General features: G+C 35.4%; 3 protein-coding genes across 4 annotated transcripts; 1 reads left to right on the forward strand and 2 right to left on the reverse strand.

Annotated features, from left to right (window-relative positions):
• Positions 1–75: 75 nt before the first annotated feature.
• Positions 76–3,878, reverse strand: LOC114878507 (ubiquitin carboxyl-terminal hydrolase 5). Of its 2 annotated transcripts, none has more exons than XM_029192408.2 (14): positions 3,789–3,878; positions 3,312–3,426; positions 3,108–3,233; positions 2,857–3,033; positions 2,684–2,790; positions 2,085–2,612; positions 1,940–2,011; positions 1,687–1,879; positions 1,448–1,600; positions 1,196–1,377; positions 744–1,135; positions 466–678; positions 277–386; positions 76–210 (listed from the first exon to the last, which is right to left on the reverse strand). In XM_029192408.2, exons 2-14 carry the CDS (start codon positions 3,405–3,407, stop codon positions 145–147), a joined length of 2,415 nt encoding a protein of 804 aa, XP_029048241.1. In that variant the 5' UTR covers positions 3,408–3,426; positions 3,789–3,878; the 3' UTR covers positions 76–144. The 2 variants fall into 2 exon arrangements, with proteins under 2 accessions (XP_029048241.1, XP_029048240.1); XM_029192407.2 differs by having other exon boundaries at positions 3,737–3,807.
• Positions 3,879–3,977: 99 nt separating this feature from the next.
• On the forward strand, positions 3,978–7,361 carry LOC114878508 (translation initiation factor IF-2, mitochondrial). Its single transcript, XM_029192409.2, has 11 exons — positions 3,978–4,153; positions 4,333–4,480; positions 4,558–4,871; positions 4,948–5,108; positions 5,180–5,406; positions 5,498–5,768; positions 5,846–6,099; positions 6,164–6,455; positions 6,525–6,689; positions 6,770–6,910; positions 6,974–7,361. Exons 1-11 carry the CDS (start codon positions 4,116–4,118, stop codon positions 7,144–7,146), a joined length of 2,184 nt encoding a protein of 727 aa, XP_029048242.1. The 5' UTR covers positions 3,978–4,115; the 3' UTR covers positions 7,147–7,361.
• Positions 7,362–7,413: 52 nt separating this feature from the next.
• On the reverse strand, positions 7,414–24,011 carry LOC114878509 (UPF0676 protein C1494.01). The gene is given in 7 exon segments (XM_029192410.2): positions 7,414–7,743; positions 7,745–8,026; positions 8,207–8,389; positions 8,953–9,097; positions 9,169–9,284; positions 12,154–12,269; positions 23,216–24,011. Coding segments are annotated over 7 exon segments (1,008 nt in total). The 5' UTR covers positions 23,310–24,011; the 3' UTR covers positions 7,414–7,671.
• Positions 24,012–25,650: the final 1,639 nt, after the last annotated feature.

Raw genomic sequence — 25,650 nt, forward strand, 5'->3', positions numbered from 1 at the left:
TATTGTATTAGAATGATAAACAGAAATAACACCGAGTTTATTATATACATTTCACTGCAAGCTAAAAAGTTAAAATGCTTTTCTTGTACTTTTTATTGTTAAAGTATAATAGAATACATTTTTTATACAAAATAATAGGGTGATCTAATCAATGCGTTGATATAGATATATGTATCCTAATTCTTTTGGTGGATTTTCAGATAACGCAACCTATAATAAATAATACATATAAATCTTTTCTAAAGGCATAAAATTCTTTACACTTACGACACATACCTTGTCATCATTGTATATTACCCATCGGCCTTCTTTTAAAAGATGACATACATAATGTCCTACCATTGTGGACGTTCCCATGTGAGATATAAATCCCAATAATTTATATACTAGAACATAACACAAAAGAATTAAATACAAAATTTCAAAAATAACAGATAAACATGATTGAAAAAAGAAACATCGTACGGTGATTTCCATCTCTGAATGCCTCTTCGGAATGGACTGATTCATCTTCAACTTCTAAATTATCTAACTCAGCTTGATGACTAAAAATCCAGTCTGCTGCACGTTCTAAATTGTTGTCAGTTGCTTTAAGAGCTTTTGTTGCTTGTTCTCTTGTGAAACCCATTCCCATTACCATCGCGAGTGCCTCTTCATTCGGCTTAAATCTTTCTTTTCCTAAGATCAATCCAATAATCTTATTTCTCGTATTTATCAATAAATTTAAACCAATGTTAAGTTACCTGATTTTGCGTCAACTCCAGGTGGTACAAACGGCTCCGCAAAATCGGAATCCATAATGTGTTCCATCAGCCAATTAGTAGCTGCTTCTAAATTACTATTCACCGTAAAGTATAGGGCCCTTTTGCAAGCTTCCGGTGGAAATCCCATATCTATTAACTGATTCAATATCACGGTATCGTAAACTGGCGGAGAAGGTTCAGAACCATCTGTTTCTGGCAGTAATTCTTCTGTTGGTTGTAAACCAAAACCACGAAGAGAACTTAAATCCAATATATCCGGCATTTCAACTGCTACATCTAATTTAACAGGTATCCAGGTTTCTTCTCGTGTCACCATGAATTTTTTCAAGTGGATTAATAAATAATCCGGAAAAGAAGCGAGTCTAGTTGTTCTATGAAAAAAATACATTTATTTATTACGTGTAACGTTTACCGTATGAATCATAACTTACTTTTGTGCAGTAGTTTTCTCGTTCAGTGCTGAACTGTAAAATTGTTCTACTATTTCAGACCGAATAAACGCTTGTAAGCAAGACGAAAGCTTTATACGTGGTCTGACAAATGCATTCGAATCTAATTTCTGTCCTTTTGCCTCAGCTTCTTTCTTTGCTTTCTCGTAAGCTTCAACTTCCTCCTATATATTAAAATAGATATAATATATAATGCTCAAACATATTTTATAATCGAACAGTTATATAATTTACCTTGTTTGTTGCAGCCTCTACAGGTATTGACAGTGGCAGTAAGTATTCCGGACGATAAGTGTATTTTACCTTATTAGAACGACTGCATTGATGCCTTTCTTCCACTTTAAATTTGAAACATTCGGTCGGATTTGCCTGGTGGCGACTGTGACGCTATGTGATTAATTTCCTAATATTAGTATCATAATTTTATACGAAAGGAAGAACTATTTTTAATATAAAATTTCAAACTTAATTACATCGATAACATTTATAAGGTGGAGAAAGAATTCTTGTGCATCCTGCTGTCCGGTTGTAGAAAATCCAGGATGTTCACGGCAAACTAACGTTTTAAACATCCGCGGAGGAATACCTTGACGCGATTCATTTTCATTATTTGTACTTGGTGGTATTGAGTATTTACCAGACAGTAAACCAATTCCAAGTTTAGCCCTGTAATAGCAATCATTCGTATCTTAACGTTCTTTAGATGCAATTCTTTTTGTAACTTACATTTGAACGTTAAAATCATTTGCTGGATCGATGTAACTTTGCTGAAATATTGACGGTGCATTATCTACAAATCTGAAATTTATTTCAAATTATCACGTGCTATGTGTATGCAGAACAGAGTGAAATATAAGTGTTAAATTCGAACCTTTTAATGAAATCTGGAATCACAAATAACATTTGCATAACACTATTTAAATAGCAAGAATTTCCTAAGTTGGCAAGTCCTGTGTATTCAGGTCCATACAAAGGTGTTAACTTGCTTGCAGCCTCTTGCAGTGCAACCCATTCACCAAATCTTTGATTAAGATCTAATTCAAGCTCCACCATAGATTTATCAGATTTCTCCATTTGACCAATATTAATACCCCAATGAGCTAAATGAGATACCAGATATGGATCCTCCACTATATCATCTTCGTCGTATGAAAATACATCCCCCTTCCCTTCTTTAGTTATAGTCCCTAACTTCACAGCTAAAGGATAACCAGTAGCACAATAATGTTCAACAGCATGATCATTTCCTCCAGTTCCATCATAAAATTTACGTCCACAAAGAATACTGCCATCAGTTAGATTGAGCCACAGATTCTGGGTCAAATCACATTTCTCGCATTTCCATCCACTCGGAGGTATCTTTTTTCCAGTATCTAACTGCTTAAGATTTGCCGCGTGTCTAAAAATAAAACAAACGGATAAAATGATGATATGAATATTTTGTATTACTATTTCAATTTTTAACCTCACTTTGAAACTGCTCTTATTTCTCCATCCCAAGTTCCAGACAATGCATTTACTTCAGCTGCTTTTGTTGCAGCTTCAGCTTCTAATACACCTTTGATCGAAAGCTCTACCTGTAAAAATTACATAAAATTTATTCATCATTGTTATTCTTCAATCTACTGTTATATGAAACTTACTTCTTGTGGTAAGTCATCTGTTGGATAAGGTATTGATGTGAAATTTGGTAAAATAATAATTTGGTAAGTTTCATGGTAAGTATATTTTTGTATATCTGGTGTAAAACCATCAGCTGTTCCTATTGCTAATCTTGTAATTTTCTTTTCAGGTCCATCTCCTTCATTTTCAGAGGGGATCTAAAAACACAATTGTGTTGTTGTATGTTCTACGCAATATTTTTTAATATAATCATATTCTATGAATAACATACTTCTTTTCTTCTTCGTTTAATGTGTAGAAATACAGGATTATTTGTTAACTGATAATAATGCTCTACATGATCCTGACCAAATCCAAGAAATGTGGTGAGATTAACATACAGGCCAGTAGAAGAATCCTTAAAATGAAATAATGAAAATTATTATTATTATAGGATACTTTTATCTGTAATTATAAAATCGTCCTGACATCTTACCGGATTATCGAAAGAATAAACACACTCATCTTTGTATATTTTATCGTTCTTTTGGGGTATCCTTATTTTAGACAAATTTTTCATCAACTCTTCCATCGCAAATCAAATGAGACCGCTGTGAAAATATGAATCCGATCACACAGAATATTTATATTAAGTTGAAAATAACCTATTTTAAGATCGCCGGTTTTGTCGTATTGATGATATGCGTGATTTGAGAAATAAGACAAAAAGGAGCGGAACGTATTCGACTCTTCTTGTTTCTCTTTAAAAACCAGTGGTGCTCAACGATGAACTACGATACATTCATGATATGACATAATTTACTATAATACATCATTTAACGAAGCATCATGGATAGAAAAACATTTTTTGACACATTGCTGTATTAAATAATTCAAAAAAGCTTCTCTATAATTATTAACCTTAATTATAAAATAGGACAGTCACTATTATTCGTTCAACGAAAGACCACACCTGTTTTGCGCAGCTCGGGGGTTCCCTCTACGCTTACTTTTAGCTTTGTGATCATATACACGGTGGACAAAAAATATATGAATAAAGGAAAGAAGAGATTATGTGCAAGGGTATACTAAATAAAAAGCCACTGGATATGCATGCTTGGTGCCACAAAGCACTTGCGCATACGAGGCATGTTTGAACCGATCAGAGCTAACATGGGCAGAACCAACGAAAACTCATTGTATGATAGGTATGATCTCTCGTTGAACGAATAATTATATTATATGAGTATACATATGTATATATGTATATGTATGTATTTAAGTATATACCGGGATCAACATGGTAGCTTCTATGGCTAGATCTTATATTCAATTTTGGTAGGTTTTTATATATTGTAACTTTGTATTACACATGTTTTCATATCATATTTTAATAACTTCATTATGGAGTATATGTTACTTATGATGTTACCTAAAATATATATTATATAATATATTTAACCTTCTTTCATAAATGTAAGTTGAAGTTTAATTTAAGTTACTTTATATGTTTACAGTTTGCCAAGACAATTTTTGATGGATACTATATGGAGAGAACAAAGTATAAATAACATTTTACAGACTTTTTGTTTATCACAAGCACATTACCAATGTTATCGTACTTCATCCATCTTATTAAAGAAAAGAGGTTATAAAGAACAAAAGGTTTATATAGATATATTTACATATACATTTATTAAATGTACATTTAAACAAGAACTAAAATATTGAATTATTTTTAGGATATTAAAACATTATTGAAAGAACAGATTTTGAAAGATCCTACCGTACCTGTTGAAGAGCCTAAAAGACGAATTTTACCAACAGTTGAAATATGGGATAATATGACTATTACAGAATTAGCAAACTCTTCTAAAAAGGCTATTAATGATATTATAGACTGCCTTTGGATTAAGCACAAAAATATGCATTTCGATGAGAATACTGTTTTAACAGTGCCTTTAGCAGTTGAAGTAATTAAAGCGTGTGGTGCAAGAGCAAAAGTTATAGCACCAGGAAAGGTAAAGAAACAATCAACATATGAGGATGTTAAACGGTAATGTAAAACTACTTTTTAAAAATAATGATACAATATTAATATAATTCTATGAAATATTTTAAATTTTACCTAGGCTTCCACCTGATGAAAGTCAGCTAGTAAAAAGACCACCTATTGTGACAGTTATGGGACACGTTGATCATGGTAAAACTACTCTGCTGGATGCATTAAGACATACAGATGTTGTAAAATCAGAATTTGGTGGAATTACTCAACATATAGGTGCTTTTAATGGTGAGTAGTAGTAGTAAATACCAAATGAAATGATAGCGAATAAAGTAAATTTAACAATGATTTAATTATAGTGACCTTAAAATCTGGGGAACAAGTTACATTTTTGGATACTCCAGGACATGCTGCTTTTAGTTCTATGAGATATAGAGGGGCACATGTAACAGATATTGTGGTACTAGTAGTAGCAGCTGATGATGGTGTTAAGGATCAAACTTTGCAAAGTATAGAAATGGCAAAAGATGCCAATGTTCCTATTATTGTAGCTATCAATAAAATTGACAAACCTAATGCTAATATTGTAATGTTCTTTTAAATAATAATTATTTATTTTTAATATCGAGCTCGTAACTAAGTTCGGTCAATTTTTAAATCTATAATTTTTGTTTTAGAAAGATACACAAAACGAGCTTGCAAAGCATGGTATAATAGTTGAGGAACTTGGTGGTGATGTTCAGTGTATTAAAATATCTGCTTTAAAAGGAATTAATCTTGAAGAGTTAACAGAAGCAATAGTGTTACAAGCTGAAATTATGAATTTAAGAGGAGATCCAACAGGATTAGTTGAAGGTGTTATCATTGAATGTACTAATGACGTTGGCCGCGGAAAATTAGTTACAGCTTTAATTCAGCGCGGCACTTTGAAAAAGGGATGTCTTTTAGGTAAAGAATAATGCGTATAAATAATATAAATTGTTATTAAACAAATAAGCTATCAAGTTGATTTTGGTTTTTTTAAGTGTCGGGATTAGCATGGGCAAAAGTGAGAGCTATGTTTAATGATTCTGGCCGTCCAACTTTGGAAGCCAAACCATCAGAAGCGGTACAGATCATTGGTTGGAGAGCGTTACCTGATGTAGGGGATGAAATATTAGAAGTGGAAAATGAGAGAGTTGTGCATAATATTCTCAAGCATAGAGAACATCAACAAAATCAAGCGTTAGCTATGGAACATAAAATAATGGCTGAAAAGAAAGAAGAAGAACACCTGAAGGTAATATCAACAAATGTCGAATTATAAAAAATAATTTATATTACAAATGTTTCGATAATTACAGGAATATAAGCAATTTTTAAAAGTAAAATGGTTGTTTGGAACGGACAGATCAGCATTAAGAAAGTTACAGCAAAAACAACATGAAAAAAACAAAGAAAAAGAGAAGAGAAAAGAGGAGGATGATTTACCTACAATTAACGTCATTATCAAGGGAGATGTATCAGGGAGTGTTGAAGCATTATTGGATATTTTAGATACTTATCAATTCGATAAAACCTGTCGTTTAAATGTTGTTCATTACGGCGTAGGCCCTATTACAGAGACAGACGTACAATTAGCAGAAACATTTAATGGTAATATAATATTTAAAACAAATATTGTTGCATTGTTAGAAATTATTTTAAATTATGTATTTTGTTTAGCAATTATTTATGGTTTTAATGTAAATATACATAAGAAATTGGAAAATGAAATTAAGCAAAAAGGTGTATCTCTTCGATTTTATAACGTTGTGTATAAGCTTTTTGACAACCTCAAAGAAGAAATCAATAGTATATTACCTGAAGTTGAGGTTGAAGAAGTCATAGGTACCTACAACGTAACAAACTAAATGTTGTATGTAAAGTTGTGAAAAACATTTGTTTACCTTTTATTGTTTTAAATATAGGTGAAGCAAAGGTACAACAAAAATTCGAAATCAAAGAGGGAAAGAAAAAAGTATTGGTTGCGGGTTGTCGGTGTGTTAAAGGTGTTCTTTTAAAATCTGAATTGTATAATGTAATCAGAAACAATGAAATTATTTACAAAGGTAAATATATCATACAGGCTTATGTATGTTAATAATAAATAACAACTGAATATTTTGTTGTAGGAAAATTAACATCAATGAGGCATTTAAAAGATGAAGTATCTTCGATAGGAACTAATCTCGAATGTGGTCTGAGATTTGAAGATCCAACTATACAATTCCAACCCGGAGACACCATTGTATGTTACAAACTACAAACTCAGCGTCAAACAGTTGACTGGGATCCTGGATTTTAAGTCTATATACACTGCTGGCCAAAAGTATGGGACCATCTAATCCAAATGATATTTTTATTAAAATCAGATGACTTTTATTTTTCAGTATTTAGAGAATTTCACTGTTCTTATCAATAGGCGGTGCCATACTTTATGCTAGTGGTATACTTGCATTTAAAAAGTAATAAACTAATATATTCACACAACATAAAATAAAAATAAAAAAAATAAAAATATCTTGTCTTCCTTCTATCAACGGGTAATTAAGTTATTTGCATAAAATGCATGTTTACAAAGTGTAAGTACAAATTTCTTTATTATTACCTTTGTGATGCAGTACTGTGGTCTTTACATTTTATTGATTTAAACGAATATACGAATCATCATATCATTGTTAATGATTGATTGTATTAATTTAAAAATGTTTCATTTTCAGAAATCAAATTTTTATATCTATCATTGTTATGAAGTTAAAAATTACAAGTTTTTTTTTTATCTGCAGCCTTGATATCCTGATTTAAAAATATAAAAATACAATCGCCTTTGTTAAGAGGCGTAAGTTTCACGAAGACGACGTTGAAGATGATGGTATGCGTTCAGAACGCCGCGTTTTTTTTTTTTGTAAACGACACGGTGCTGATTCTTGATTAGCCATTGCAATTTTTGTATCCAAAGGCTCGATGGGGATATTGTCGTCCGGATGTACGAAGAATGCAATGGAATGGCGACCCCGGCCACAGAGTTCCGGTACAACAACACGGTGTCTTAATGCTGGAAGTTGATTGTTGGTCCAATTCGCTAAAATATCACCAGTATTCACCAAAATAGCACCAGGAAGATGACCGACTCTTCCCCATCGTTCTCCGTATGGAGTTTGTATTTCCAGACCACCTTCGCAATCCTAAAAATAATGGTAATATTTCATAGACAATCTGTTCTCTTATGAAGTTTACTATTTAATAAATTTCATTGAATAGAATTGATTAGAAAAATTTATCTCATATGACAGCAGTGATTGCTTTATCATTGTTATACTTTAATACAAGTTTTATCATTTGTCAAGCTTGCTGCGTCTACATACTTGTGCCAACAAAGTGAAAGTGCCGTAATCGCAATGCGCGCCACAACGAGCCAATCCTGGTACTGGTGCACCGAGAGGTGGATAGTAAAGCAGACGGAGGGTCGTCTTGTTACCAGGTCCCAGCATGTGTGAATGCTTCGAGAGCAGGAAATCATGGGATTGCTCTAGGCCCACGGCCAGAGCCTACAAGGCATACATCACATACATTGGCCCCTATTTTTACTTTATAGTACCTACTGATGGCTGTAAAGCAACCGAAGAAACCAATCGCGTTAGTTCGACCCTCGGACAGATTGGTTTGTAGGGTTACTCACAGTGAAAGCAACTCACATTTTTTAATAAACGATCTGTCCATGAGCTTTCAAATCGTTGTTTAAGTAGTGTTCACTTAAGCGCAATGATTTAACTTTAGAAATACAGAAAGAATACGAAACTAACAAAGGAATTACTTATGAATCAATCTGTTCAATTCAATGGAATATTTGCTCTAAATTTAACAATTGAATTTTTCTAAGTAGCGTAAAGAGTATTTGATTCAAGAGCCAGATAATTCTACACGTTCCTGATGTTCTTTATCTATCGTCAAATAATTAAGAAATCTTATTAATTGATTTAGAAGTAACCAAATGATCAAACACAAGACTGACTCTTGCATCAGAGTAATTGTTTTTACATTAAAAGATAGTTAAAAATGGCTCATTGGTTTTTCGTATCAATGTCGATTAATAAAGAAGAAATGTCTTTACGGTTAAAAGCATGGCGGATAGTTGCTTGAAATCACGAGCAAGTTCATCGACCGCTGATCTGAAGCCGGACACCTCCTCGTCCGGAAGAGTACCCCCGCATCCGGTCACATTGAAAACATGACGAGCTTCTTTCTCATCGGTATATCTGTACAAAATTCGAAAAACTTGATGAGAAATATTCAAACGTGATCACGGATCACAAATGTTAAATCTTACTGGGATGGTCCTGGTTTCACGTATCCGTGATTGCCCGACGAAGCCCGCTCGTATTTGTCCCGAACTTCTTCTGGTAGCTCGCAAAAGGAATCGAAAGCTCTGTACGCGGCTTTCATCTGTAAGCAGACATAAAAGATGTTTGCAATAATATTTGAAAAGGATTTAAAAAGCCATAATTTCATTTCAAATTATCATAATCAAGATAATTAAATTTTATATTTTTCTTTCAAGCATTCTTTCTGTACTCAGCGATTCTTGCATAAAATATTCCAACATTGCACCTGACCGAATGTACCTTTATGTAATTAACGATTTTACTCGGTATTGGAAATATGTCACCTTGGCAAGTGACATCCTCGAGTTCCTGATAACAGGTGACGTTAAATTTGTCATCGTAGTGATAAGAGCCACTTTAGTTAGTGAGTTGTAAAATTGAACAAAAGAAAAAAACGACCTACGTTTGACTTACAATTTGAAGCCTTTTTATTTTCTAGGAGCAAGAATTTTAGAAAAAATTTATATATCATGGTTTTTATAATCGACAAGCTTACTTCGGTAGATATAATTTGTTAATTTTTGTACATCTTTTTTCTTCATTATCTTTACTTCTTATATGATTTTATCTCTGCGACAGCTGTTTTATTACTGATATTAAGAGGCATATGTGTACATACGTCATCAGTTGCATTGAATAGATAACGTAAGACACATATGGTGCGTCATAGATTCATTTTCTTAAATTGGAAATAGGTAGCAAACGAGAATTATATTCTAATCGGAAGAACATTTCTTACGTATTCACAAAGTTTTGTAATTTAAAAAATTTTCTTTATAAATAGAGGCCAGGGTACCCTCTTCTACATCTTACTATAGATTAGGAAATATAAAAAATAGAATAATGTTCTTATTATGTGAAATAATAAATAAAAATTGATACTTCTAAAGAACTTGGTCTTAGACAAAAATCTTGTCTCTCCTTCTCTTCCTCCTCCTCCTCCAATAATTCTTAATTTGATTGAAGCTGAAGGTAATTAAAAACGATAGGTTCGTTCAGACCAATTGAAGCATCTGTGAGCTTATGTACATACACGGTTGATAACGAAATATCATGACGTCAATGTAAACTGCACGATCATTGAAAATCAGTATATGAGAGGGAGAGTATAAGAGGAGAGACACTAGAGAGGTAATAGACAACGTAGCGAAGCTTGTGAAATAATGAATGCTGGCTTCCTAGCTATTATCGATGTTGTAATATACCTCTTACGCAATGTTTGATAAAAAAAAGTCATTACAAAGGTAGAACCAATAATTTCTGACCGTAACGAGTGTAATTCTAAGAACACATTCGTTTCTTAACGTGCCTGCTTTAAAGTCTGTAAGATTCTATTCACTTGTGGATGAGTTTGTCAAACAGCTTTTCATATATATTTTTATATAGATTGTATAGATAAGATAAAAAAGAGACGCGTCTGCGATGTCTGGATGAATTTGCACTTGCAGATATTTTGGGGGAGATAGTTATAGACGTTCAAAGAGTTTATATCATTAATTTGCAAGCATTATCTATATAAGCTAAATAACACTAACGAATTATATTCTTCTATGTAGGGAATTAACAGGAAGCAAAGAGTTTTATTATCTAAAATTAAAGTTTAGAGTGTTTGAAAATTATGGAAGATTTTGAAAAATTTCAAGTTTCAGAGTAGCTACAATTTTCAGTTGCATCCAGGTGGCACTCGTTATTCCTGGGGCACCCTGAGTAATTATGAAAGGGTTGACAAGAAAAATAGTATACAAGACAATTAGTCAAAATTGTCTGACTAAAATGACCACTGATAAGAACAGGAAGTCTTCGGTAAAGGAAGTCATTGACGTTCTTCGGTATGTTAACCCCTTGTTGGATATCGGTCACTGAAAGAATAGCGTAAACGTAATGTGTATAAGTATGTACTAAGTGAATTAACGCATTATACTCGTAGTAGCGTGAAGATACACGATAAATAAATGAACGTATTTATAGTAGAGCACGCGTCATAATTCTCGAATGAATTATCTCGGGAAAATGTAACAAACCGGCAGTGATAATGTTCACCATTGCCTCGACAGGAGGTCTTCTTCAGTCGGCAAGGTCATCGCGAGATTCATAAGCTTTTATCATCGAACCCTTTACAATTATTCATTGTACAATCCGTCACGACGAGGACGCAGCAAATCAGTCTAGTTAACGATTCTTTTAACGATTCGTATCGCCGCGCGGACTCGCAAATTCCGCTTTTCCTTCAACTCGTATTTTCGCCTTGACTCCTTTAATTCTGGTTCTACGCGAGTCAGTAATTTTGTAACATAACCGAGGACGCGTGGTTCGTTACAAGGTAAGAGCTCATAGTGCGTGTAAGATGAGGAAATCTATTTATTTCTACTTTAACGGGTATAATTATTGAAAATAATCTAAGAATATTGGTAACAAATATCAAGTTCCATCAGTATCTTTTATTTATAATTTTAGTTAAGCTTTGATATTAACCCTTTTTCACTGAAGTCACCTTTACCTATGCTTCCCTTTAGGTACCAAGGATCCGTCCGGAGAGTCGGCGACGCACGGTACTTAGATTGCCATTTAATTATAATCTCTAACGAGTAAAAGATACCTATCAAACTTGACATTTTCCAGTACTGACGTTCGATATATTTTTCTGTAATAAATTAATACAGCAAGTTGATTGAACTTTGCGTGAAACTAGCCGAAATAACGGTGTCGAATGAAATTCGTTGAGTGAAACTGTATCAAGTAGCTGTAATTAGAGTAGAGTGGAAATGTTTCTATCAAGTGTTCGAAATTTGATTCGGATAGCTCGTATTATCCCGCAGAGTCGAGTGGTCAAATTATAAAATTATTTTTTCCTTTTGATGAAATTACATGTTTTTGCGACTTGCTCTTGGATACGATGATTATATCGGACGTGTATCGATAAAAATGCGTACCTTGCATTCCGGAATGCCATGGTTGACGAGCAAGGCCAGTCCTTTCTCGGACAGCGCCCTTACCAGCTTCGAAGCCACTTGTTTCACGACACCCTTCTGAGGACATCTCGCAGTCCCTGGAATAAGAAGACGGATAGAGTGAGAGAAAAGAACGATCAAGAGATAAAGGATTTCTACGTAGCCTACGTGACTTAAGTTAGATTCGGTATTTTTCATCGAATCTCACGGATGTAAATGTTTTACACGGAAAAAAAAAGAAACGTGATCATTCCGTGGATTTTTTAGCGATCACTCGTGTCGCATGGCGAAATCACGTTCTCACGAAGAAGTCCCGAGAAAGCAATCGTGTCGCCGCGTGGCGTTGTAACAAGATCTCTGTGATACCGTTTCTCTTATCAGGATCTGGCGAAAAACGAGAACGCTTGCTTCTCTGAACGAGTTGAAACTGGTACCGTTTTGAATAAGTTTCAAGTGTGTTGCACTTTTGCATAGAGATTATCTTTTCAGAGGATTTGTAATTAAAATTATTGAAAAAAATGTGGTCTTTAACGAAGTTAATCAAAACGGTTTGCAAGTTTCTTGATTAGCATCAGTATCACCCTGTATAAAGTGAACTCATGCTCCAAAATGTCCCAACTTGTGTATTTCCTATTTAGCTCGCTATTTCTGTGACGTCTCGACGCTCGAGGGACAAAGAAAGAATGAGAACAGAGCAAAGATCGGCAAAGAGAGAACGAGAGAGGGCATTTCCTCTTTGCGTTTCTATGTCCTCGAAAAGATCGCTAATATCGCCAGGGCATCAGGCCAATTCTACAAAAGTCGAAACCAGAAAGAACTAAGTCTTGAGAAATTTTATCGTAAGAGTCTTCTAAGTGACGGAATTTTTTTTCTTTTAATTATCACGGTATCTAGAAATTCTTGTGTTTCGTTGCATTAAAAAGATTGAATGATTAAACGTTATACAGTTTTAATCGACACCTTTTATCAAAGTTTTATCGGTTATCTGTAAAGAAAGTAGATTTAATTTCTTAACTTAAATCCATGGATTTATGTTTGAAAGCAATTTTTCATCTCCAGGGATTTATCATAATTAATGAAACATTATCATTGATAATTCTTAATGCGTATTATTTATAAAAAAAGAGCAAGATAATTTCAGTAAGGACACATTCTATAATCGATTTTTATAGATATCAAAGGTGTTTGGTGTTATCTTTACACCATATGTCCTCTCGACCATACTTTTAAGTTTTTGTGAAAACATAAGTGGTTCTATAAATATGTATTTCCAATTTAGTACATCATGACAAATATAGTGAAATTACTTTTACAAATCATTAAGTTCAAACTATTATACTTTTCAGCGACTCTAACTTTCTTTACAGTTCCAAATTCATTAAAATTATATTTCAAATCATTTTTCATTTTCTAAACTATGGACTATTATCTCAAAAGTTATAAATCAAAAATCTTTCCTTAACAATTTGAAGTCTTAATTTTAATCCACATAATCTTGGACACAATTCATAGATCGCGGTCACGATTAACCAGCAACCGCTGTACAATCGAAGAAATCTAATCGCGAAATCTAATTCTAAATAGAGCAGTTCGAGGATAATCACGAAAAATTTGCACGCGAAGTGATTCACAGGATCCTTGGAAAATGTTAGCAGCAAGGTAGCACGTTGGCTTCCGTGAAATAGTTGGACAAACATGACGAGATGCTAATTGATTTGAACCAGGTAGTTCCGGTTACAACAGATCGAATTTACACAATTTCGAATAGCGTTTGATGTAACGGGACAAACGACCCGTGGAAATAAATAATTGTTTCGAATTTAATGGATAGTAGACGAGGAACCTGGTTTCCATACACTCGCAAAGGGGAGATCGTAGAAAGGAACAAAAGGACCGGAAGCGAGGCTCTTGATTTCTATCATCGCAACACGCTTCGTGTGTTTGGTTCCCTTTGCTTTTGATGTTGCTTCACTTTCTATGATTAAATGTCTCTCTCTGTTTTTTGAATATACGATTGATCTACCACCATGAAGTATTTTTCTATAAAAATTATTACTTTTAAATGGCCATGAAGAGTAATTTGTAAAATCATTTACAATTATTATTAATTTGTAAAAGGACTGAATACAGGAAGTTTCCTGGTTGATTGATGAATACTGATGGAAGGCGAAGGTGAACGTAGAACAATGAAACGAAGGATCTTTGTGTTACCTTAAAATGCAACTGTTAATTAAGTTGTCTAATAAGTAAATAATGAATCTATGTATGAGCTAATTTGTTCAGGAAAAAAGAGAAGAGAATTTCAACAAACTTGTTCCATTTCCATTCCCAGTAAAATTAGGAACATGATTTCAGATCCATTCAAATAATGAGGCTGCTAATTGAATTAATATTTCTTTCCATTGTTTCCTTAAATAAAGTATGATAGAAACATTTTAATACTCTTTTGGTGACAGTTATCAAGAAAGAAAACCGATCAATCTTTCAAGCAGCAGATTTGCAGAGCCCTGAATTGCAAAACAATCTTAATCTGGAAAATAAGCCTGACTATCGTGGATCAATTAACAATGCCATGAAAATGTACAAACACCTCGCGAATGGCAACGTTTTCTGCAAAGATTACCGACGACGACGGCGACAAAGGCGAAGGCGAAGGTCTTTTGTCACATGTCGTCGTAAATCGTTCCCTCCACCATTTCGAATACCGCGTGATCGTGGTATAGTAAATCAACCGATGGAAATCCATTGCAAACATATCACGGGACGTTTTTAAGTTTCCCCACTTACCCTGATTACCTGCTACACTCTTTGTTCACGTGTAAACGGCGATACCAGCGCGGCAAAAAATGAAGCGTCGTTAAGGGGTTACGCCTAGTTAGGATCGGGTAATTTTCAAGATTTTTTTTTGCCGTCCTAATAAATATTTACTATGAAGTGAAATATACCATCGAAAAATACATGTTTTAAGGTTGTTTTAAGATTTATTTAAAAGTAAAATGTTAAATAATGAGGGAAATACAGCTCTTCTCGTAGAACGCCCTTTTCTCGAGATCAATTGCGGTGGCCACGATATCTTCCAAACCGCTTATTTGAAATCAAAACCTTAGCAATAAAATAACAGAAACTTCCTACGGCAGCAAATAATGTTTAATTATAGCGTACTGCATTTTAGTGTTCATAAAGGAAACACATACACATCAAGAATCTGCTTCAGCGATAAAAAGAAATGATGCGGATAGTGCGGTTCTATCAATTCAAGTCGCTTGAATGGATTCTCCTATTTCTTTGGATGATTACAATATTAAAAGGCATCCTTAGTAACAGTATACTCTATCGTTATACACTGAGCGAAAGTATCGGTGAGACTGTCGGTACCAGGAGAAACTAGCGAAAATTTTCTCCTGGTTGTGTGTACACCCTAGAAACTGTTTTAAGTCGATACTCGATCGATGAATCGAGTGAGAACGTTATGAATCTCAAGTTAAAAGATTAAATGATTACCAAGCGCTGATATTATGATTTTTATTACAATTTATCGAATCTGAAATATTACTTTTGCATTCCAGCACGTAAAGTATGACAATACTACGATTTTATCGTTAAGCATTTAATCCCTCAAGAAATACGAGGACGTTAAAAATATACGTGAGATTATTAGCCATCACGTAGGAACGATACCTGCGAATACATTTCCGTGAATCGGTTAGATTAACGTCCAATCTGCGATTTGTTTTGCAAAATATATGTTTATACTGCGCATTAAAGACGGCGAACAATATGTAAGTAATCGTCGATTTCGACAGCACCGGATACACAATACGGATAAAGTATGTCGTTAAAATATAAAATATTTATATCGATTTGCGAAATATGTTTGATAAATCATCGACTCCGGCAAAACATCGAACATTTGAATGTTTTGCCGTTAACACGCATGGTGGCGCTGTTTATTCCTGAGAAAGCTTTGAATCAGCGGAAAAGAATAAAATACTCGTATTCTTAGAAATATTTCGTAGTCATAGCGTGCAAAAAAATCGCGTTCAATTTTGTAGATGGATTCGATCGTTTCGCAGCAGTAGAGTAAAGGCGAAAAAAGGTATCGATGGAGCGACGACGATAAAATGCGATCGCGACAGACGATAACGGTATACGCGACCACCGCGTGAAAACAAACGCTTCGCCAGTTCCACCTTTCAACGAATACAAAATCCTGTTTCTTTAGTGTGTAATAAATTTTATGTTTCTTTCGCTGTAGTTTCGCTTTACTTTCGTTTGGACGCATTTGGTAAACACTTTACGTAAAAGAGATCGTTATACTAGAAGGAGGGATTCAAACGACACATTCTGATGATCGAATAATCAGCGAAACGAGTATTCAATTGAAGACTGATTTGAAGACTTCCTGTCTGAAACGCGGTTCGTTTGATTCTTTGAAGTTCATTTGGGATACAGATTCAAAGGAGCCTAAGGTTTTTTCCACTTCGTGTCCCATCCCTTCACATATGTATATGTATGACATAAAAAAAGTAGCTCAAATAAAATTTATAAAATTAACATTAAAGCTTGTATAACTAATTTAGATTTGCATTTACATCGATTAATATTCAAGTATACATTACTCTTCTTGCATTCTTAGACTTAGTCTTATGGGGGCCCTGAATCTTAGGGAGCCCTAGACAGAGAAGGTATAACCTAGGTCTAATTTTGAATCTAGTTATTTACAATGATATTCTAACTTGAAGAATTCAAAAGTAATAATACTTATACCGGTAATGGTGCAGCATATCTTTCAGTTATCGTAAATAAATAAACAAAATGTTAAATGAATGTGAGCTTTCTCCTAAGCGCAATCGTGTTACATCTTCTCTTATTCAACCACGATAATGGAACACGAACGATATCGGAATAGGAAGCAGAATGAATCGCTTTCAGTTGAATTCTGATAACCGCACGACCTAGCTTTCCAGGTAACATAAATGTCTGTTCTACCTAATGCTCAGAACGACGAAAGTGAACTCAGAGATTACTATCTAAATCGTTTATTCGCTAATGTTTAAACAGCGTTCGAGTTAGTCTCTAGAATCCAATCTATAACATATGAATTTGTCTTTTATCAATAATTGCGTTTTACAATTGAATAGACACGACATTTTGAAATTTTTATCCTGTAGCTTCTTCGGAACGTTATTATCGTACATTGTGCGAATGACACGTGACACGACCACTGGAACGGATATACGTATCTTTTTGAAAGAACCATTTCCTCGCGCGCATCGCGTTCGGCCATCTTGAATATTTCAACAATACAGATGATGATGGTGATGACTCGACATTCATTGTCATACTTTGACGTTATCGAATAGTATGTTCATTTGACTATGAAAATAATTCTTTTCATATTTAATAAACGCTTTAAATAATTTTTTATTTATTGCTAACTTAAAATTAACTAGGTTGATAAAATAAAAAATAAATGTTCTACTCTGCTCGATACTTAACTAAATACTTACACCATAACGTACAATTATAATACATCTTTTGATTTCAGAAACCAAATAAAATGTCCAACTTGAGGATGTGAGTGATAAGAGAAAGTTCTTTTTAAGTATTACAGCTCCACTTTCTATCTGTTTTGCAAGATCAACGTCACCAAAAGTACCATCCTCAAGTGGAATATTATTGTACATAATAAAATTGAATGTTTATAAACATTTAAGTAATCGATGCAATGGAAATGCAATTGTGATTAACAGGAATGTAAAAATAAATATTTTACGACGCAATTTTTTAATTGCTATCCAATTATATTTATTTAACAACATTTTTTATTGCAGATCTGACGAATTTGATACCATTTAGTTTCGCAACGTCTGTGCGGTGTAAATAGGCCAGGATTTTAATGGCGTTATCATAATTACACATTTTTTAATACTTCAATGTTTTCGAAATGATTCAGAGTTAAATTGAGTGAAATTTTATTGAAACATTAATTCAATATAATTCTGACTATCATCGAGTGGTACGAGTCATCAGATGGAACACGTGATTGTTTATCGTATAAAGTTAACGTCGTGTTTCACCGACATTTGTTAAAATATTTGCAAATGGTGCGCTATCGTTTGTACGACAAACATTCGGCTCTAGAACACTTTCAGAACCGTCGCGAATATTGAAAGTTTACCACCGTCAGTCGTTAGGAAACCACTTGTTACACAAGAACATATTTTTAAAAAGTATTTGAAGAACTCATTCTAGTGTGTCAAAAGGCTGATGCACCGAGAGTATTGTAATTCTATGAGTCATAAGCTGCTTAAACATTCTGTTAGCATTAATTGTGCGATTGGTATCTTTGATAATTATCTGTCCATAATTACGAAAAATAATGAAATAGTTGTCGCCTTCTCAGAAAAATTCAATTTTTCCATTAACAACATTCAGTAACTTGAATATCATTGAAATAATTATCGTTTCTGCTTAAACTTACATAAGAACACGGGAAAACTTAGCGATTACCATTACCCCTCAATACTTTTTTACCTTGTTCTATGTTCTTGGAAATTGTGTGTCATTCTTTTCCTCAATTTACTACTTTCTTGTTTTAAACTTTATTAGCTGAACTATTCAAATATATGGAATATTTTTAGAAAGGTGGGTCATTATGAATTATCAGTCACTGACTAATGACTTAGGAATAAAATTTTCACTGCAAATATTCGAATAGTTCAGTTATTAGTATTTAATTTCAAATGGACATTTTTTAAATATTCTAAATTTTTCAGGCAAAGGACTTGGGTAAAGTAATCTATAAAGTAATCTACCTCTTTGGTTAAATTCTAATACAAATCAGGTTCTAGTAATCCTTCCAACAGCTTCAAAGGACTATAAATAATAAGCTATATGTTTTCTAGGATTAACAAATACAGGATATGAATTACACCGACATAAATGGAATTTCTTTCGAGCAAGAATCTAGAAAAAAAGATTCGCACGATCCTAGTCGCCAACGTCATCCACGTCGCCACCATTGCAAACGGTACTTGCGCAAGCACGAATTTTGCAATTTGCTGCCTACGGATGCCGACCGATCTCTCGGCTCGATCTCCTCGTGCATTCCACTTCTCTGAGACGCTTTAATGTTTGTAATCTAACTGGAGAATGTTACGAGGAAAAAGAAAAGGGAAGAAATCTCGTTGAGAAACGACCAGTGAATCATCCATGTTATTGTTATCTTTAACATAGGTGGTAAGGCAAAAGTACATGAAAAATTTTACATCGTTCCGTCAAGGAGATTTATGAGAATTCAAATATGATAAAGGAAGCAAAGCAATGGTTGGAATATTTAGGAACACGTGTAGCGTGGCGATGCTATTGTGGAAACGTTTTGAAACACGTATCACGCTGTTTTTCCCGTTACGGACGCGAGCTCTATCGACCGAATTCTTTAGTGATGATTGGCGTGGAACAATTAAACGCTCACTGGACTTGTTTCGGTGCAATAGCAACGTTGTTAAACCTTTGTGAAACAAGAATCGTCAATTAACCAGGGTCTCTATTAAAAATGCAACATCAACTTAATGGACAAAGGAGAATTCCCGGGAGAAAATCTGAAATAAAATACTTGTAATTATATGTCGAATAAAAGTATCGATGTTCTTTGGTCAATTTTTTCAAAGGCAGAAGAACTTCTATGTTTATGTTTATTTTTTGTACCCAGGTGATATTTGTTTAACCTCAAAATTACTCATCCCGCTATCAACTGAATTAATAAACATCTACAAAGCAAAGTCACGAGATTACATTATCGTCGGTGAATAAATGCATCCTCGCTAAAGACTAACGGGTGGCATTGCAAGGAACCGAATCACCAAAGTAGGTGAGGTGCGCATGCGCAATTAAACGGAGTCATTTTCTCAGAGACCGCTGATGCGCTCGGCAATTAATTTTAATGAAGTTTCCACGTAACGAACGAATGAAAGAATCCACATTGAAAGATCTATTCTCGGTGGTGTGCATAACCGTTTATCTGTGTCGTTGCACATCGTGTCCAGGAGGCACGTGTAAATGCACAGGCGAAAAAAAAAAACTCGTGTCACTCATCTATGCTCGTGCCCTTTGCACATGCGCATGCGCATGCGCGTGCGCGTTCGCGATAGTAACGACGGTTAAATCCGTTGAACGAACCGCCGTAGAGTGAAAAGTGAACGGAGCTAAGCAAATTTGTTGCTCGATTGACATTATCCTTACAAAAGGTGACGTTACACTTTAAAAAGAAATTCTCCGATGTCTGTCGACTATCCTTCTTACAGGAATACGTGTTTCGACATAATGTATGTAAATGTATGCGCCAAAAGGGGGCCATTGAATGATTTATCATTGAAGATACAGGAGGTCTTTTCAAGGATGTAGTTTCGGGCTTCGAAGGGTAAATTCTATAACGTTACTGGATAAAAAGTAAATACTTTGTAAGTTAATTTACCTGGGAATGTTTATTATTTCTTGGGAATAAGGAGTGGAAAGGCCTAGATATTTTGATTACGCAACTATAGATAAACAGCGTTCAGGAAATCGCCAAGCTACTCAGGAAAGAACGTTTCGAGGAAGGTCGGAAGTTGACCGCGATAAGCGATTACCGATGCTAGTTGTAACGGCTGTTAGTTATAGGGATCTTCCAGCGATGAAAGTAAAATACAAATCAGGAGGCGAGTATAATAAAGGAAGGTGTCGTGACGTTTGAAGCTCGTCAAAGAATTATGTCCAGGGACGTATACATACATTTTTCCACGAATGCGATTCAAGTTAGGAACAAGTTTCGCGCAATTAAACAACAATTACTCCTCGATCGACGTTTCCGTTGGAACATGTTTCATAAAATGAATACAACAAGTGGTTGCAGTTGACCACGATTGTGCCAAAGTACGTCAAATGATACACATACGACACAAAAGAGATCAATGATGATGACTAAGAAGGTTCCCTTGAGAACTTCAATTCACCGTACCCGTCATCATTTGCATAATCAATGAAAAACGCTGCCATTGTGGTAATATTTCCGTATTGATTGTAATCTCGAATGTGAAACCCTATTTAAAACGGGTATCTCGGTTGCTCGATGCCAGCGTTGGATATGCACGCGATTCGTTTGGTCGTTGGCCTATCGCCCAGACGTGGAATATATGTATGTATATAGGGGGGATATAGAAGAAAGAATCGGTCAAATCGGATTGAACGAAGAAAAGGATAGAGGAAGATTTTGTGAGGCAGAGTTGGGCACTCTTTATTATTTGAATAACGAATATGAAAGACCATAAGATCTACATATTAATAGTGGGAGTAAATTATTCTATCAATTTCTCAGGACATTATAGAAATTGATGTATTTGCAATACCTAAAGGGTTCAAATTCCAATTAAAGTGGAGGATAATTAGTAGAATTACAATGTGCCCAACTCGGGTAGCCGCAAACTCTTAATACATACATAGGCATTACAGAAGTTATTGTAACAGTTCAGTTAAATGGTATTCATGATCTCAGTTGGTGGATTGAAACGCGGCTGCCTTTTCGTTTACACCGTACACTCCAATCCATTATTCTCAACGGTGTTTGCTACAGCGAACGCTTAAATCATTATCCACCACAGTCACGGCTATGAAGAAGCACGAGATATTTCATTGGAGTCGTTGAGCATACATATATGTATGCACATACGGTAGACATGCTCCTGTTTACCAACCTTCGCGAACAGTAACTTATCCATATGACCCTGACTAGCGACGAATAGAATCAACGACTCTAGTACATACTAAGTTCCTCGTTCTAATATCAGTCGGCATTCGAAATCTGTTAGAAGGTCTATGCATTATGAGTAATCGCTAAAGACACGCTAAGTAACATTCTAATATAAAAAAATGATGGTAACCTGTATGACATTTATTCTTGTCCCTGTTTATTTTCACTGATTATCAATTACAGAGATAGTACCAGGCGCGACTGATATGATTATCGTAAAATATGAATCATTATAGTGATAATTATATTTTTTCCATAACCATTGCTAGTACGCTTTTCAATCTAAGATTCTTAAATTCTAAAGTTCTAAAATTCCAAAATTCTAATAAAGTTAAGGGCTCACCCGAGATTATTTCATTTCTTTTACACTTAATATTCGGTTGTAAGGTAAGGAATCTCTTGATAAAATATAGATAGATAAATAAGGAGACACCGTGTACGAAGGAAACAGGGCGCCAAGGGAGGGGCCCTTCTTTGTGAGACGGGCTCTGACCTCAACGGATCGTCGGGCCTGAGGTAGGCGCCCCGACTGTGAACGGCAAACGCTGTTGCTGCTCCTGCTGCTGGTTTGCTTGTCTGTCTGACCAGTTGCTTGGCCTGGTTGCCAAGCAACCGTAAAAGCGTCACCCCCAGAATCTCTAAAATTCCTTATACCCAAGTTGTTCAAAGCGAGCTTATACACCCAACTTACCCGACGATCACCGTTCAACACGTGAGAAAATCGTCGTTTAAAAATACCACTCGAAAGACTTAACGGTTTTTGATCCCTGTGTAGTATATTTAGAAAGCGTCGCTAATAATTCAGCAACGCACAGAATTGACCGTTACAACGAAGACAAAGTTCACGATATATTCGCGTTTAAATCACTTGCAAAAAAAAGCTGTTACGTTAAAAGGATTGAAAAAAATCACACTTTTCTTCGTGTATAAACTCGATCGTTCAGCGATCAGTGTAACCATGAACTTTCCGCGTGAAGTCATGATATCGAGTGAAACGGTTAGTCATTAGAGCGGTCAAACAAAACTATGCATCTCTAGTATCGCCACGTGCCGTAAGATCGCGGCTGATTTCGAGTTACGTCGATTTTACATTGCAATTAATTTCGTAAGTTTTACCTACGACCTAGATTGCGATATGTTGCAATTTGCGATTGTTCTTTTTTTATGTATATCGTAATTAACGCACGACGGAGAATTGATTATTATATATGGTAATAACGCGAAGAGAGTTTCGAACAATGTACACAGTGGACTTACCCATGTGAGCGAGGTCGATGATCGGTATTTCGCATTTGCTCAAAAGAGTCTCACAGGTCTGGGTTACAATCGGAGCACTCGTACAGCAGCTCATCTTGCTCGTGGCTAGTTACTCGGCGAAATGAGATTTCTATTGCTGTCTTTCTCCTTCTACTATCGATCTCTTTCTTTCTTTGCTGTTCGGCAGCTCTCGCAATTTCGTATCTTGTCCCCGATCTTTCCGTTCCGATCCGTTCACTCGATCGATTCTTTTTTCGTTAGCCTGCTTCGAACTGTTCCTTCTTCCTTGTTTCTGTGCCCCGTTTACGTTCAAATGTAGCACCAATAATACCGGGATGGTAAATATGTGGCTCGACGTGACGCGCGTGTATATACACTACATTCACCACGTGCGAACTCACTCAGAAAATGAGCGAACAATTTCACTAAAATATCCAAGAAAAAATCATGCTATCACTGTACACGTCGAATGAAGACCGGAACGTTTAAGCTACAGCCTGATCGGTGATCCTGTTTCGAAGAGCGAAATTCTATCGGTGAACACGGTAGGTGTTGCTGATTATCGTGGAGAAATGTTGTTCAGACACTGGTGTGGCAACCCTAACGGTAGCCGTAGGAGACGAGTTTATTATGGGGCTGGTGGTGCGGCAGGTAAACGTATACGTGATTCTGAACTGGTGGGCACATGCTACGATATCGATAGAGTAGCGATAATCAAGTACTGAGAAGAAAACAACACCGCAACAACGATCGTAACTCACAAGCGGACGCTCGTTAACTGAATCGACGATGCACGCAAACCGACCAGACGCGCGCCTCTTGACTCGAGCGAAGCCGAACCTTACCGAGAGGAGTCGAAGTTTCACGAAGTTTTACGAACTTCACCGATCAGACCTTTCAGACGTTAGCGCGCTCAAACGAAGGAAAAACAAACTGATGTTCGACGGCTTTTTACTTTTATTTGAATATTTCTAATTTTATATACATCTTAATATCGTAAAATATGTATATGTATTTCAGTATTCACTATGTTATAAAATATTATTATGTTTCTGTTCAATTTAAGATACTTCGAGTATTAAATTTAAAAATTCAGAAATCCGTTTCTAATTCATGAAATTTTTTAGATGTTTAAAAATTGCATTAGAAAATGTCGAAAATCAATTCTATACATTTCAGTACGAATTTATACGTTTTTTAAACACAACCTACATCCTACACAGTTAAATGTACGTTTAATTGCATCATCAAACGTACGTTATATGTGTTGGTGATCTACAAGTCGTAACTTTACAAGCCTGCGATAAACTGTTTTGATAAAGGTAGATGTAGAGAGCGACTTACGTTCAGCTACTAAATAACCACTGCGCTTTGTACGGTGTTTTAAATCCTACTGCACTCCGGTAGACGATCTTCGATTACTAAATACAAGATTCAACGATCCCCACCACCCACGCTCTCTCGTCTCGTCGCAGCGTATTTCTAATCATTGAAATTAGTACTTTCTCGTTATCGTGGCCGCGTAATTTGCATTGTCTTCCAGCATACTCGACCCATGCACCATGCGTCATTTCATTACCCGAATTTATAGATCTGTGCACGAATTTAAGCTCTCCTCTTGATCGATGTTCCAAGAGTATCGTACGCGATACTGTTTTTCCGTGTACACCTGTTTTCACACGGTTCACAGGATCTTCTTCCATACTGCTTGCCATCTGTTCTTGGAAAAAAACAAACTCGACGCACGCTTTTTTGATCCACCGAGAGCACTTTCCTTCTAACCCGGTGCTTCTTTTTTGGGCGTCGATAAATTCTGGCAAACAGTCATAAAACGTTTTCCGTAGAGAAAAAATGATTTTTTAATCGATCTTCCTTTTCTCTTTCATCGTGTCCCGTCGTGTAAACCTTTCGTGAATATCGTGTGCTCTTGATGGACGCTGGGTTTGATCCTGGCTGCCTCGAGAGCCGCGGGTGAATGCTGAAGACGACGTTTGTTCACAGGTGAAGATTCTATCGGCGACGAAGAGTAATTGGAATCGTCTTTGGCGTTGCTTTTATTTTTAGCGTGGACATACTTTTGCCTGCAACGTTTCATGTTTTTCCTGCAACGTTTATCGGGCCTCTTTCTTTTCTTCTTTGCTTCCCAATTCGAGGGGGTCGAGCTCGAATCTCGCCTCTCCGTTTCTGTACTGAATGTAGAACGATAACGCGGTTCATTTTATCATTCAAAACATTAATCCCAGAATTAACGCGATTATCTTATCCGTGGGATAAGACGACGCGACATCCTTATCGTTGCATTTGAACTCATTTTTTATTCAAATTACACGGTCAATTTAAGAACACAGTCTTTCTTATCTCAAATTACGCGAAATTTGCATTACCTCGACTCGTCCAAGGATGTGCTGGAATATTCATTGGCAAAGATTTTGGGA

The sequence above is a fragment of the Osmia bicornis genome, chromosome 15, assembly GCF_907164935.1.
Source record: "Osmia bicornis bicornis chromosome 15, iOsmBic2.1, whole genome shotgun sequence".
Taxonomy (NCBI): Eukaryota; Metazoa; Arthropoda; class Insecta; order Hymenoptera; family Megachilidae; genus Osmia; species Osmia bicornis.